General features: G+C 37.4%; 1 protein-coding gene across 2 annotated transcripts in view; it reads left to right on the top strand.

Annotated features, from left to right (window-relative positions):
- LOC113234948 (sodium channel protein para) overlaps positions 1-16,446 on the top strand; it is a 122,308-nt gene that overhangs the window by 102,571 nt on the left and 3,291 nt on the right. Inside the window, exons 14-37 of one of the 2 annotated variants that reach the window (XM_026470472.1) lie at positions 211-375; positions 569-877; positions 2,849-2,920; positions 3,658-3,901; positions 4,132-4,340; positions 4,545-4,647; positions 4,729-4,794; positions 6,237-6,517; positions 6,595-6,768; positions 7,919-8,081; positions 8,943-9,130; positions 9,250-9,454; positions 10,647-10,769; positions 10,851-10,963; positions 11,049-11,190; positions 11,279-11,544; positions 11,641-11,814; positions 13,196-13,318; positions 14,127-14,249; positions 14,333-14,773; positions 14,879-15,149; positions 15,232-15,536; positions 15,614-15,817; positions 15,888-16,443. In XM_026470472.1, coding sequence (XP_026326257.1) covers positions 211-375; positions 569-877; positions 2,849-2,920; positions 3,658-3,901; positions 4,132-4,340; positions 4,545-4,647; positions 4,729-4,794; positions 6,237-6,517; positions 6,595-6,768; positions 7,919-8,081; positions 8,943-9,130; positions 9,250-9,454; positions 10,647-10,769; positions 10,851-10,963; positions 11,049-11,190; positions 11,279-11,544; positions 11,641-11,814; positions 13,196-13,318; positions 14,127-14,249; positions 14,333-14,773; positions 14,879-15,149; positions 15,232-15,536; positions 15,614-15,817; positions 15,888-16,443 — 5,020 coding nt within the window. Of the gene's footprint in view, positions 1-210; positions 376-568; positions 878-2,848; positions 2,921-3,657; positions 3,902-4,131; positions 4,341-4,544; positions 4,648-4,728; positions 4,795-6,236; positions 6,518-6,594; positions 6,769-7,918; positions 8,082-8,942; positions 9,131-9,249; positions 9,455-10,607; positions 10,770-10,850; positions 10,964-11,048; positions 11,191-11,278; positions 11,545-11,640; positions 11,815-13,195; positions 13,319-14,126; positions 14,250-14,332; positions 14,774-14,878; positions 15,150-15,231; positions 15,537-15,613; positions 15,818-15,887; positions 16,444-16,446 lie in introns of both variants that reach the window. The other variant, XM_026470471.1, reaches the window with a different exon arrangement.

Here is a 16,446-nt window from a genome sequence, read left to right as displayed (position 1 = left end):
TAAGTATCTTGTCGTAGCAGTCTTGAAAAACAAGTAGCATTTAAGATTCTTGCAAGATTGTAATGAATAAGTAATAACAAACTATCTAGGTCAAGTAAAAGCGAATTCTTCGTTAATGTTAAATTTGAATTTACCTACAATAAAATTCCTCACCAGTAATCAAAAACAAAAATAGGATAAATAAATAATATATATAATCTCACGTTTCAGGTGCTAAGATCAGCAGGCTCTTGGCACGTACTCTTCTTCGTAGTGATCATCTTCTTGGGTTCGTTCTATCTCGTCAACTTGATCTTGGCCATTGTCGCCATGTCTTACGATGAATTGCAGAAGAAAGCTGAAGAAGAAGAGCAAGCTGAAGAAGAAGCACTTAGGGTTAGTAAAGATAACAATAATTTGTTACAAAAAAGCACTTTTGCCTATTGTTTACTTTCTAGAAACTAGGACAGGACACTCTACCTTCGTATAGTCCTGTCCATTATCTTGGTTTATACGGACCGAATCTTAGGAGATGCATGCTTACTTGGTCAACTCCATAGTGACGATCGATGTATTCTTAACTCTGTAGGAAGCCGAACAAAAAGCCGCAGCAAAAGCAGACAGGCAAGAAGCGAGAGAAGCACACGCCCGTGAGTTAGCAGCAGCAGCGGAAGCATCCGCGTACGCCGAAGCGCATCCAGCCAAGTCTCCCAGCGACTTCTCGTGTCAGAGCTACGAGCTGTTCGTGAACCAGGAGCGTGGCAACCAGGACGACAATACGCGCGAGCGGATGTCGCTGCGAAGCGACCCCTTCCAAGACTCGGTGAGCACTCAGCCCACGCACAAGCCCACCGCCGACACGCAACACGAGCCACGCCGCCATCGGAAAGTCAGCATGGTGAGTACGCGCCGCCCCTCACGCATCCATCTCGCTGCCAATGGTTCACTATATCTATACCACTCTAATGCAAACTCTGATTTATAATGACCCTCTACAATAGAGTTATTTCAAACACCAATTCTCTAAAGTTTTTTCAGAATTTATAACTTGAAGGTTAGCAAGCATTCTGAAAGTATGTAAGTCATACATGATTAAGAATTATACGCATACTAATATTACACAAGTTTTCAAATTCTATTGAACCATTCGAGTCATTGCCAGCGAAGCACTGTCTTTTCAACTTGAATATTATCATAAACACGCTGCTTGACCAAGTTGCCACATGAGCTAACATTTGGATTTTGTGACCATTAACTATCGACTGAACTTACATCATATTTTGTCACGAAACTACCATCTTCATGTCAGCACTTTTATATCTTACAGCTCAAGTTGAAAAGAATGAATTTATTATTTATTGATGTTTCTTGCTGTAAGCTTAAAGTCTTCCCTGTGTTATATTACTGTGGATGATTGTATATATTCATTACATGCAAATATACAGATATTAATTTCCTGGCAACTTTAATGCAAAAATCGTGCTTCTGTTCATTTGTCACTCTCGCTTTAAAAGCAAAAGAAAGGCTAACACTACCTAAGTCTAGAGTTATGTCATTATAAAGTAAACCTATTAACATCTGAATATTTGTAGTTGAACATGTTCATAATTTGTTTTCGATTTGTTCCCGTACCTTGGTCATGAGTTATGCTATTAGACTACCAAGCTTGCAAAACTTTCGTATTCCCATTTTATCATCTCCGAATTATTCATTGTCGTTATAGTCTTCCAGTAGCAATTCCTCAATTAGATCTAGTCAATCCTGTTTTAGAACGTATCATTGAAAGCACGAAAGTTCATTTCTGAATGTTTTACTTCCATTTCTTTTAACTCAAATAACACATGTACAATAACGTACTAAAAAGAATATGAAATTGTGAGAAAAATATATAATATTTTGGTCTCGCATGGCTACTGACTGAAAATTATTATATTGTAGTCGTCTTACTCTAGCTAATGACATCTCCAATATTATTTCTTCATTAGAACGACTGAAGCATTTTATTGTTTCATTAGTCTCAAGCCCGATACTCGCTAAATTATATCGGAAAGTGAAAATTTCTAAAAAGCAATTAAAAATCTCGAATCACAGGAATATTATTGGAGATAATAAATCTATTGTCATGGTAGATTGTTTCTTTTGCAATGTAAGTGTTCACGAACGGGCCGGACTGAAACTGAAAGTGAACGTAATCATCGATACCGAGGTAGGTTCGAACATATCTTTTTACGTTTGGTAAGGTTAAAGTAATTAATGATTCCTCAATTTCGATTACTGACATGCGGAGGCTTCAAGATAAACAAAAGAACAGTCGTCATGACTATAGATGTAGTAACTGAAATAGTTCTGATAGGATTAGAAGTTTGCGAAGATGCATGTAATTAAAACCCCACATTACTTCATGTGTTTATAAACAAAGTTACTTGACTAACTTCTGCTTCCATCATTACCACCGCTACTTTCTCAAAGACTATTATTGTTACAACATTTACAATAAGAATATCAGAATCATGAAGTCTACACCTCTATATACTTTAATGAAATTTGAATATTTGTAGTATAATCTCTTTAATTCTTATTGTATTTGGGGCAAATACGTTTCTTTTACTTTATCGTATTGGCAGTTTATCACAGTAGTTACACTGCTCAACAGTCATCATTGTTTTTTCTTAACTTGCTTAAATGCTGCAACTTATATTTTACTTTGTATGGCAGAGGTGATTTTGTTTTGTTCGTTGTCAGTGTTTAGGCAGAGCCTATTCTCGGTCCTTTTGTCCTATTCGATGTATGTCTAGATAAGTTGGTCGATATAAGTTGCTTAGAATACGAGTGATGGTAATAAATTCAAAATTTTCTTTGTGCATTGAAGGTCCCCCACCCTGAACGCATAAATAAATACGGCCAGTTACAGTCATATGGGCCACTGCGGGAGGGCTCACAGGTTTGTCCATCAATCCTCGTTAATGTTTGTGCTCCCTTTCCTCTTCCTTTATAATAGGACTTCGAATTTTAATTTTCTATCTGTTTATCTTTCTATCTGTTCTCGCTCTTTTAGAATTTGCTATTAAGCCTAAATGTCTATTTGCACCAGACCGTCGCATCTGGGTTGTACTTTTTTTTTGTTGTGATATAAATCAGATCATGTTAGCAAATGCGCGAGTTGATGCAATGAGACAATTACAAGCACCTTCTTGTTCTTTGACTTCATTGATTTTCTTTCCATTTTTCTAAACATTTCCAACTTACTGTAATTTTTGTTTATTATTTTGTTTATCAGCACATGAAAGTAAACATTTTGCAAAGAACCAATTCCAAGACTACTTCATAAAAAAAGCCTCTGCAACCGGTTTATTTAGAAATAAATTACTTAATAATAGAAATAGATTGGATGAATAGTTAATTTACAAACTCGATCTGAATTGAGGAAAATTAAGTAGGTACCTGTTGAATACGTATACTCTAGCATTAAGTAAAATTCAAATTAAAGAATCATCTTAGAAGATGAATGCAATCAATATGAAAAGTACCTACCCACTGAAAATCTAAAATGCAAACGATATAACATCGACAACGTCTCATGACCAATTTATTATTCAATCAGTTGACCTGTAAAACCCTTTGACTGTTGTCATGTTACGATCATAAAATGAATACTTTGAATAATGGAATGTGCTACAGGCGTCATTATCGCTACCTGGATCGCCGTTCAACTTACGCCGAGGGTCACGAGGTTCCCATCAAATGGCCCTGAGGCCTAATGGGCGGCCGAGGTACCCACCTGGAGCTGATAGAAAACCTCTAGTGCTGTCAACGTATCTGGACGCTCAAGAACATCTTCCCTATGCGGATGACTCGAATGCTGTTACGCCAATGTCTGAAGAAAACGGTGCTATCATCATTCCAGTCTACTATGCTAATTTAGGTAATTATAACTTACGTTTTTTGTTCAATCGACCTTGAGATTGAAAAATCAAAATGTGAGGTTATCTTGTACTATCACTCTGGTAACTAATTAACTATATTTCAAACAATGATATTATGTAGTAGGTAATAGGATTTCCTTGTCCTTTGCCATGAACAACGTCAAAGAACTCTTCAATTAGTTTTCAAGAATTGTTGGTTACTAACACCTTATTTCTAAACAAATTCCAGGTTCTCGGCACTCGTCGTACACATCCCACCAATCTCGGCTGTCGTACACGTCTCACGGCGACTTACTGGGAGGCGGAAAATCTCAAACAAAGGAGGCCAAGCTCCGCAACCGATCCGCATCGAGGAATCATAGCGTGACGTCGCAACCTCATGCTTACCCACTGCCGAGACAAGATTCTTCCCTTGCCTCCAGACCGCTTAGGGAATACGTAAGTATACTGAAATACTTCTATGAAATATTAAAAATCTACAAAAATATTGCCTAGCCATACCAATATCTTTATGATAAACAATGTAATAGCATAATAATTTAGCACAAACAAAAGGTTAAAGACGTTATCTTTTATTTGTCTCAAAAGTACGAAGTGGTATTCTACTTGAGATTTAAAATCACTATTGTTTCTACCTTCCAGGAAACGACTGAATGCACAGACGAAGCTGGAAAAGTACTGAAACCGTCAAATGACAATCCTTTTATAGAATCCTCACAGCAGCCTAACGTTGTAGATATGAGAGGTAACAATCATTTTTCATTTACTCAACACGATGCATTTGCTTAAGAATGTAGTTGAAATGTTCCCAATTGGCATGTTTCAGATGTAATGGTACTAAATGAGATCATCGAGCAAGCAGGTCGACAAAGTAGAGCCAGTGAACAGAACGGTACGATTCTAGACACTAAATCACTTGTAACAATAAACAGTTACAAGTTAATTTACTGTTGTCTTGTGAAATCTTTATTTTCAATGTCAGTGTTCGTTTCTTTAATGTGCTAAGTCTGTGTTTCGAATATCGCTTCTTCACTGAAGACAACTTTTCTATAAATATGACTATTCTTTTATTGTGAAACGTAACAGAATTGACTGTACCATAAACACTATTACACAAAACACACACAACACAAAGAGTATTTGCTCATTATGCAAAATAGAGCATAATTGGCAAAGGAAATATTATATGGATGTCATTTATTGTGTTTAAATTTAAGCTGCAATTGCACTAGCACGTTCAGACAAAGAAGAATTTTGTGCAACTGTGTATGGACATTAAGAACGCAATTATCTGCGGAAGTGAACCTTTCAATCTTAATGGTATCATGAAGTCTATCTTTAACTATTGAACAGATTTATCTACACAAGAATCGCCAATCTCATTCATGATATAGACAGCAATCTATAATTATCAAAACTTCTTCTTTGACTGACAATTTTGACAATTAGCAATGTTACACTATCACATATTGCCACCAGTTTGTAACCCATTCACGTAAAAGCGTAAGAAATGTTGAAATTGACACCTCAAGTTAATTCCAAAATAAAGGATAATAAAATATAAATCCTACAAGATCAAATTTCACGCTTTAATTCCATTTGAGATGCTCAATATACATGTTCCGGTGCACTAACTACAAAATATCACAGAAACAAAACCTACTGCTTATGCTGATTTATTTGAAAAGCTTTTGCCTGTATTCTGTTGTACTATTTTTTATATGCATGCACTGTTTGATTACTTAAAATAGCAATAATACTTGTGTTATTTATTTATTAGAGTTGAGGTCATGGCATGAAGTAGTGAGCTTCAATAAAAAAAATCGAAAATGTGGTCTTAGAAATCACGATATTCATATTTTTTGGCCTTATAACCCATCATTACTGCTATTAAATATCCTTTAAATCCATCGATGACTGCGTTTGAGTAGAGCAGTGTAAGCTTCATGTGCAAGGTTTTATATTCAAGTTGATAATAGTCACTGCCAGTACCGATTTGGGTTTGATTTGCACGAATTTCACAAAATAGAGTTGTGGCTCCCACGAAAATCATTTTCTAAGAGCTCTAACACTTTTATAGAACCCACAGAGTTTCAAGCATCTCTGAATTCCCAAAGGTAAATGACAGCCAGCTAAATTTCAAAAAATATGAATATTGATGCCGATATATCTTCGTCAAATTCGAAATTACGATAAAAAAATTATCTCCCTGGAAAATAAATCCTTCCTTTAAATAAAAAATGTTAAAAGATAATGAGCGAATACTAACAATATTTTTTCTCTCTCTGTGAAACACACACATACACGCACTCTGCCGGTAATGGGACGCAACAGTGTCAGTGTACTACTTCCCAACAGCGGCGGACGACGATGAGGACGGGCCCACTTTTAAGGAGAGACTGCTTGAGTGCCTCATGAAAGGAATAGACGTATTCTGTGTGTGGGACTGCTGCTGGCTCTGGCTCGAGTTCCAGAAATACGTTGCACTGTTAGTGTTTGACCCTTTCGTGGAACTATTCATCACTCTTTGTATAGTGGTCAACACATTGTTCATGGCCTTAGATCATCATGATATGGACAAAGATATGGAAAAAGCACTCAAAAGTGGCAATTACGTAAGTTTGTCAGATATTTTGTTCACATTTAGATTTAATTCTTAATTACTGAAATATAATGACGTGTACCCTTTCAGTTCTTCACGGCAACATTCGGTATAGAAGCGATGTTAAAATTGATAGCAATGAGCCCAAAATATTATTTTCAAGAAGGATGGAATATATTTGACTTTATCATTGTGGCCTTATCATTATTGGAGTTGGGTTTAGAAGGTGTTCAGGGTTTGTCAGTATTACGTTCCTTTCGTTTGGTGAGTATCGCTCTTAGTACACTTTACTTGTAAATTTTTATGTAACATTAATCAATTGTTTTAATAACGATATTATTGTTATACCCCAAGTTTGTCCCCGAGTACCTTAATTGAATATTTACATCTATGGTTTGTTTGTAACTTCTAATGTATTTATTTGTAAGTATCTGTGTTGAACAGAACCAACTCAACATGACATTTTTTTTACTGGGAATCCGTCACCTGTACTGACACATACTTCTCAACAACACAAACGTATTGTCTGCAACGTCAATAATGATATTAACGTGTGAATATGATGAAATATTTTCAGCTGCGTGTATTTAAACTGGCCAAGTCTTGGCCGGCGCTAAACCTTATTATATCCATAATGGGTAGGACTGTGGGCGCTCTAGGGAACTTGACCTTTGTACTTTGCATCATTATATTCATATTCGCTGTGATGGGAATGCAGTTGTTTGGGAAGAATTATACAGGTTCTATTTTGAAAGAAAATTTAGCATCTCTAAAAATTAAGCTTCATTATTAATTCAGCTTCACACTCCCGAATATTTTACACTGGGCTTAAGTGAACATTTTTCATAAAGAACTGAGAGTCCACGCTGTGGCTTTATAACACGGAATGTGGCTCCAAACACGATGAGCCTGAGACGAGACACGTTATAAAGCTATGCCACGCAGCTTGAGACCATATCCTAAGCTTTGCATCGAGTACATAGATTTGACTTGCAGCTTTGCTTTTGAAGGGTACTTACGCTCCAAGTCATTACTGATGGGATCTATGTCATTAACAAAAACATTAGGCAAACTAATCAAAAGTATGAACAAATTAATAAAGAAATGAATCAGAAGAATAACGCTGTTAATGAAAAGGTCTCAAATAATTTGTAGACAAACATATATCCCACTCATACAGATTTAAGTCAATGCACATTTTGATAGGTAACTCAAGCACACATTTGCTAACATGTCAAACTCGTAACCACTCATAACACCGAAATTAATAATGTGAGAAATAAAGTTCAAAAACATTGTAATGGAAAGAATGTGATGAGTGTTTGTGGGTCGGTGGAGAAGAGCATCAGTAGCATAGGTGAAGCGCCGGTAAGCGAGCTTGTGTGACGCCTTGTTTCACAATTTGTAATTGCAGCTTCGAGTATTCAAATTGGCAAAGTCATGGCCGACACTTAATTTACTCATCTCGATAATGGGTAGGACGATGGGTGCCTTGGGCAACCTGACCTTCGTATTGTGCATCATTATTTTCATATTTGCCGTGATGGGTATGCAACTATTCGGGAAAAATTACGTGGGTAAGTGGATTGGTGGGAGTGTTGCATGTTCATTGGTGTTTGGACGTGTTACTTGTTGCGGCAGCGGTCCCGATTTTATGTGACGTAAATGTACTTATGTATCACATACATACATACATATAATAGTTATAAAAAAGTTTCAGTCATCAATTTCGTTATTAAAATACATTCAATCATTAAGTATGGATAAGAAGAATCTTTAACATTCTCTCTCTTAAAGCTACAGAATTTTCAAACTTTTAAACTTGTAACGGATATCTCGTAAAGAATCGCATACTTCTCTTTATCCAGACTTTTATTGAAATCGGGATCGTTGCCTTTAACTAGTAAGTATTGTATTGATGTGCGTCACACTGTTATGCTCATTATCATCTAGGTGATTGGCAACAATTGGTGTATCCCTTCCAAGTGAGGCTCAAGTCCCAAACGTGTTGTCCGGTGTCCCTATGCTAACAGCCGTTAAAAAGGCGCCTCACTTGTGTAACAATCATTAACCTGCTTCTCATTTATTTTTCCTTCCCTTCTTCAGCCTTTTCTTTTCTCATCCTTTTTGAGTTTCCCTTTTACCAGCGCTACCTTTGTATCTTTAGTAAGTATTTATACTCGTAGCATGCTAAATAGTCGTATACTCTTCTGTACTATTAATATCAGAGTAGTTTGTGATGTAGATCAATTAAAATGTTAACTTGACTGAAATGTCGCTAAATACTGTTTAGAAAATATCTTATGTGCTATATAATTTTGCGCAATTACACTTGTAACAAAAAAGAGTTTAGTATTGCTTTTAGATATCTGTGTAATGATAAAGAAAACTTCTTTGTTATTTACGAATATATTTTAACCGTTTTTTTGTGCATACAGATTACGTGGACCGTTTTCCCGATGGAGATCTCCCAAGATGGAACTTCACAGACTTCATGCACAGTTTCATGATTGTATTCAGAGTACTGTGCGGAGAATGGATCGAAAGTATGTGGGACTGCATGTTGGTCGGCGATGTGTCTTGTATTCCGTTCTTCTTGGCAACTGTTGTCATTGGCAATCTTGTGGTAAGTACTTTAATTCAACAATCCTTGGCCTGGCCCTAAGTTATAAATCTTTTTATTTAATAATGAAGTTAAGGTCTGTCAACACCATCTTAGGGTTAAAATATATGATATAATTTCAGGTACTTAACCTCTTCTTGGCCCTGTTACTGTCAAATTTCGGTTCATCGAGTTTATCCACGCCTACTGCGGATCAAGACACCAACAAAATCGCAGAGGCGTTTAATCGAATATCAAGGTTCATCGACTGGGTGAAACGTAACATCAACGAGTTTCTCAAATTGTTGAAGAACAAATTGACCAATCAGATAGCTATACATGCTCCCGGTAAGATGTGTGTCAGATTGCCAGTTTGTTGTGGCATGTCGTTGTACATGTTTAAAGTTCAACAAATGAAAGGATCTGGTTCTCGCTATACGCGTGATATAGAGTGCACTTTATTATGTGTTGTCAACGCGAAGATTTAGAGAATATACTTCGAATCTACAGCAATAATCGATTATCGAACATATCAACGAATAACTTCCTAAAAAGATCTTTTCGTCTGTTGCTCCTTTAAATCATATAGAATGAAGAAATAAAAGCGGACCTCCGATCTCTACCATGATAGATACGAGTTTGATTCAAAACTATATACGTCAATTAAATAAATGGAATATAGATCCGTTTTTATTAATTCTAAATAAACAAAAGTGTTAGCTAATGTTTCACCTTGTACGTCTCTTGATAAACTAGCAATATGTGTAAAATCAAAATGTATAAAATATAATGCATGCATGGTAAGTACAGAGCCCCGATGGAGCCAAAGAATCCAAAATACTAAGTGTTGTGGCATGATATAAGTGTTAATATATAATAGCATGATACCGGTTGTAATAAAGATATTTGTAAATGTACCTCGTGTATTTTGTCTTCACTGTGCGTTGCCTGTCCCTAGAATCCAAGTGTAGATTTGCAGACCTGTCGTGTGTTAGTTTGAACTCTTGTTGATATCGTTGAACCCCTTTTGTTACTTAGTGTTTCTTTTTTATTATTTTCATCATTTCTTTTTTGTTAATCATGTAGTAGCTTATTTTACCATTATGTAACTATGTATTTATTTTGTTTGTTGTTTGTGAACATATTGTTGTAATTTGCACGTATTTGGTATATAACCTATTTGTAAGATTTGTAAGTATCCTCAAATATAAGATTTTACATTTACTGTTTGTTTTGTTTCAACATATGTTAAAAAGGTTATAAATTTGTCTAAATATCATGCCTAGAGTTTTATCTTGCCAAAGATCACATTCATAACAATATTTGAAGCAAAAATCACTTTAAGTTAAGATACAATTATTTTAGAAACAGCTCCACTTAACCATCAATTTTGTTCGTCTAATAAAAGGAGTTTTGTAAGAGATTGTTCTGAATTCGTGCTGGTCTGATTTCTATGCTTGGATGCTGCGGCGGCCGGTGACTCACGGTGACGCGACAATAGGCTTAAAGGCGGCATTATGCGGCCGCTGTGTCTCCTCAGAACGGGTCGACAATGAGCTGGAACTCGGCACGGACCTCGATGACGCTGTACTTTACAAAGACAAGAAACTAAAAGACCAAGTAGAAGTCGCGATAGGCGATGGCATGGAATTTACAATACCAGGTAACAGAAACAGCAATTCCACACTTTTGCCAATTTTACAGAGTAGACATGAAACTTTAGATGAAGTAAATGGTGTTCCAGGTGACAATAAATACAAAAAAGGAAAAATCTTGATGAACAATATAAACGCAATTACAGATAATCATAGAGATAATCGATTAGACTGTGAACTCAATCATGGATATCCGATCCAGGTGCGTATTTCTTCACTTGAATTTACCATTTATTGAGTAATTAAACATTTAAAAAATATATTTTTGTGTATTTTGAACGTTACAGGATGATGACACAATAAGTCAAAAGTCGTATGGTAGTCATAAAATTAGATCATTCAAAGATGAAAGTCACAAAGGCTCAGCAGATACAATAGATGGCGAAGAAAAGAAAGACGCTAGTAAAGAAGAATTAGGTTTAGAAGAAGGTACAAATTGATATAATTATTTAAAATACCTGGTCAAAAATTACTTTTAGAGGTAAGACTAACATTTCGTTTTCATTGCTTTTTTCAGAAATTTTAGAAGAAGAAGAAGAAAAAATAGACGGAATTTTAGGCAAAGATATAATTGTAGCAGCTGATGAAGATGTAGTGGATGATTCGCCAGCGGATTGCTGTCCAGAGCCATGTTATGTGAAATTCCCATTCCTCGCTGGAGATGACGACTCACCCTTTTGGCAAGGTTGGGCCATGCTACGACTGAAGACTTTCAGACTGATAGAGAACACATACTTTGAAACGGCTGTGATTACAATGATCTTGCTCAGTAGTTTGGCTTTGGTGAGTAGATTTTTGCATCATTCCTCTGTTCAGTTACGTAAGCAACTGTACTCTTGTTGATAACATGTACTGATTGGCATTGTTGGATTCAAACAGGCGCTAGAAGATGTACATTTACCACATCGGCCCATTCTTCAAGACATCCTGTACTACATGGACCGAATCTTCACCGTCATCTTCTTCCTCGAAATGTTGATCAAGTGGCTCGCTCTCGGCTTCCAGAAATATTTCACCAATGCCTGGTGTTGGCTCGACTTCATCATTGTCATGGTAATATCAATTCTGGTTATTTATGTTCTATCAGTTACTCGGTTTATGTTATTAACAGATTTTTTACAGCTAAAAGGTAACGTTTATTAACAAACACAAAAAGGAATTTATTCAAAATATATATATATATATACATATATTGAAATAATAGTGACAGTCATTGTAAGTAATATACTTAAATCTATTTAAAATAATTATGAGCAATCAACATGAACTTGATTGTTTTTCGTTTAAATTAAGATTTATATTCTAATTATAGCCTTAACTTATTGATAAGTAAATGATCGTAAGTGTCACGTTAGTTATCGCTCGTAAACCATGGCGCGGTGATGGCTGGTGCGGACGACATCCCAGCGTTCCGTTCTATGCGGACTTTACGCGCGCTGCGCCCACTGCGAGCTGTCTCCAGATGGGAGGGAATGCGCGTGAGTACGCGCCGTCACAATTTCGTCAAGTGACGCTATTGGTGTCTATTCCGTTGCGCCGCTCATTGCTCTTCTCACTTCAAAAATAAATTTAAAATTTCACTAAACACATCGATGGGCAGCGCAACTTCAAGCGTATAGCTTTGACTGTTCGATGTCTGTCGCAGCGGAGACCAACTAGTCTCGCAGTGCTGCCTGGAGCTCTCGATGTCGTAATGTTAACTGTGGATGCTTCTATGTCTCTAACCACAACCCATGCTACTTCATCTACTTGGCCAGACTTCGAAGATCCGCCCGTCTTACGTGGCTTAGTGACACCTGTATACCAAGGCCTATTTACAAGTGCATGTGGCGACACCACTTCTATTTATGTGCTAGTATAAAGATAGTGCTATTTTCTACTGTAACAATCACTAATATTTTATTTTCTGTGACCTAGAAAATTTGTAATGAAAATAGCACTTTATCTTGAATGCTATGAATGTCATTAATGAATATTTATACTGTTCTTTACACTAATACTTTGTCGATGTATCCTTCAATTACCTTTTTATTTAGATATCAGAGAAACACTTGTATTGGGCTGTATAAATTGTTTAACTCTTGCTTTCGTTTTTTTCCCTGGTATCTAAATTTTCCTGAATGTATAATTATCTATTTGTGTCTATAAATATTTCACTTAAACCTGGACTGCTCGGTTGATATGTTTGCAGGGATGTTGTCTTCCTCGTTTTATAAATCACTTATTTGCACAAGGTTGGATTCGCAGGTAGCGTCTTCAAAGTTGATAAAACTTTAATATTCTTTTTTAAAGGAAGCTGGTTCTTTATCGTTCCTGTATTTTTATCTAGGTGCGACGTATCATAGCAACTATTGAAACCTATGTGATTATGATTGTAATAAAAATATGTACTTTATTTGTTGTAGTTATTCTCAAACTACCTTGATTTCATCAGGTCTCACTTGTAAACTTCGTAGCGGCGCTTTGTGGCGCCGGCGGCATTCAGGCGTTCAAAACGATGCGAACTCTGCGCGCGCTGCGGCCGCTCAGGGCCATGAGCCGCATGCAGGGCATGAGGGTACGTACCACCCTGTGCGGCGCGCCGGCGCAACTATCACACTACACTCAGCTCTGCACACAATTCTCGACTCCAACATTTGTAAATTTTTCAAACATCCATTAAAGCCAATAAAAACTCCACAAGACTACTCAGCAATCTTCTCGGTTACCTCTGCATTGATCATCCGGTCTTTTGGTTTAGAAAACATTTTTTTTTCAAGTTGTTTTAACTCATTGGCATAATCGATTTTTCGAATCAACTACAATCATCTTGAGTCGTCGGTGGCACCCCTGAATGGCTTAGTATCATCATGACATTCGTAAAATCCTCTTTAGAATTCGTTTCGGTCGGATTCATGTCGAGTTGCATTCATGGTCACTTTTTGGTCTACTTTTTTCTTGGATCTTCATCTTAGCTAGTTTAGATTCTCTTAAGTATTTATATTAGTTCATCGGAATGTTATTTTTAGATCCTGCACATTAGACTTTTCTTCTTGTATTTACATCGTACAATAATTCGAAGAGCCGCATGCTATTCTAATTATTCTTACAAGGTAAGATAATTAAGAGCTTTTACGTAGATTTAATGTCGTCGCTTTTGTTTTGCATGTTTATTATTTGTGATTTGTTCGGTGGTCTTTAGAGTAAATTGTATCATAAAGTAGGTTCTAGGCTTTAGTGATCAAATTAATTATAAAATAGTAAATCAGCAAGTTTTTATTAGTAAAATTACATAATTTGCACCAAGCGAGAAGCTTTCATGTAGTAAAATACTTAACTAAAATTTAAAAATTCTTCGTGATTGTAATAAAGATCTTATATCCCAGGTGGTGGTAAATGCTTTAGTACAAGCGATTCCTTCTATCTTCAATGTGCTGCTCGTGTGTCTTATCTTCTGGCTCATTTTTGCTATCATGGGCGTTCAGCTCTTCGCTGGAAAATATTTTAAGGTCAGGAATTTTAAAATTTTTCTTGCCTTGATTTATAGCCTCTACTGAAAATTTAAATCACTTGTTTATGTTATCCATTGCAGTGCGTGGACATGAACCACACAACTCTGAGCCATGAAATCATTCCAGACAAAAATGCTTGTGATGTAGAAAACTACACGTGGGAAAACTCGCCAATGAACTTCGATCACGTCGGCAAAGCCTACCTCTGTCTCTTTCAAGTAGCCACTTTCAAAGGTTGGATACAAATTATGAATGATGCTATTGACTCCAGAGAAGTTGGAAAGCAACCAATAAGAGAAACGAATATCTACATGTATTTGTATTTCGTATTCTTTATAATATTTGGATCATTCTTCACTCTCAACCTATTCATCGGTGTGATCATCGACAACTTTAACGAGCAGAAAAAGAAAGCCGGTGGCAGTCTTGAAATGTTCATGACTGAAGACCAGAAGAAATACTACAACGCCATGAAAAAGATGGGATCCAAAAAGCCTTTGAAAGCAATACCAAGGCCAAAGGTAATAAACAAACTTAAATATTTAATATAAAAAATATATGTTTTTTTTATTATTTTCATTAGCACCACGAAAATTAATTTCCTATTTGTTTTTTTTTAATTTCAGTGGCGACCGCAAGCAATAGTGTTCGAGATAGTGACAGACAAGAAATTCGACATGATTATCATGTTGTTCATCGGATTGAACATGTTGACGATGACTTTGGACCACTACCAACAAACGGAAACATTTAGCACTGTCCTAGATTATCTCAACACGATATTCATTGTAATATTTAGTTCAGAGTGCCTATCAAAGATATTCGCGTTACGGTATCACTACTTCGTGGAACCGTGGAATTTGTTCGATTTCGTTGTAGTCATGTTCTCTATTCTTAGTAAGTTCTATAATACTTTGCTCCTCTATGAGTACAATACCTGATTCGAAGTTATTAATACAAGTTTTTTTTTATTCTACAGGCTTGGTGCTAAGTGATATTATAGAAAAGTATTTCGTATCACCGACACTACTGAGAGTAGTTAGAGTAGCTAAGGTCGGTCGAGTACTTCGACTCGTGAAAGGCGCGAAGGGCATACGAACGTTACTTTTTGCGCTGGCCATGTCACTGCCAGCTCTGTTCAATATTTGCCTGTTGCTTTTCCTTGTGATGTTTATTTTCGCTATATTTGGCATGTCATTCTTCATGCACGTCAAGAACAAGGGAGGCCTTGACGACGTGTATAACTTTAAAACTTTCGTGCAAAGTATGATCCTGCTATTTCAGGTGAGCTGAATACTCAATTTTATACATTTCTAATTATAAAATGTTAATACATAAAATTACTATGGTTCTATTTACAGATGTCTACTTCTGCGGGATGGGATGGTGTATTGGATGGCATCATCAACGAAGAAGAATGCGATCAGCCGGATAATGAAAGAGGCTATCCCGGCAACTGTGGTTCAGCCACTATCGGCATTACATTTTTGTTGTCTTACCTTGTCATATCCTTCCTCATCGTTATCAACATGTACATCGCCGTCATTCTCGAAAACTACTCACAGGTAAACTGTTCCTTTTACAGCTACGGGTTTTTATTACGAATATTTATTAACCGACTATTTCGTGAAACAGGCGACGGAAGACGTGCAGGAAGGATTGACGGACGACGACTACGACATGTACTACGAGATCTGGCAGCGGTTCGATCCCGACGGGACCCAGTACATCCGCTACGACCAGCTGTCCGAGTTCCTGGACGTGCTGGAGCCCCCGCTCCAGATCCACAAACCTAACAAATATAAGATCATATCCATGGACATTCCCATATGTCGCGGCGACATGATGTTCTGCGTGGACATCCTCGACGCGCTGACGAAAGACTTTTTCGCACGGAAGGGGAACCCGATCGAGGAGACGGGCGACCTGGAAGTGGGCCGGCCCGACGAGGTCGGCTACGAGCCCGTGTCGTCGACGCTGTGGCGGCAGCGCGAGGAGTACTGCGCGCGGCTGATCCAGCACGCGTGGCGGAGGCACCGGCGCACGCAGTCCGAGCCCGCCACGACGGACAACGACGCGTCGGGCGCGTCGGGCGACGAGGGCCGCGCGGCCACGGCCGTGCTGCTGGACGCGGGCGGCGCGGGCGGCTCGCGCGTGGTGCTGCAGGGCGCCGGCGCGTCGCCGCGGCCGCCCG

This window comes from Hyposmocoma kahamanoa, unplaced genomic scaffold, assembly GCF_003589595.1.
Source record: "Hyposmocoma kahamanoa isolate Upper Pololo Valley unplaced genomic scaffold, ASM358959v1 86, whole genome shotgun sequence".
In the NCBI taxonomy this organism is placed as follows: domain Eukaryota; kingdom Metazoa; phylum Arthropoda; class Insecta; order Lepidoptera; family Cosmopterigidae; genus Hyposmocoma; species Hyposmocoma kahamanoa.
Note: the sequence above shows the minus strand (reverse complement) of the source record. Positions and strands in the feature narration are given on the sequence as shown.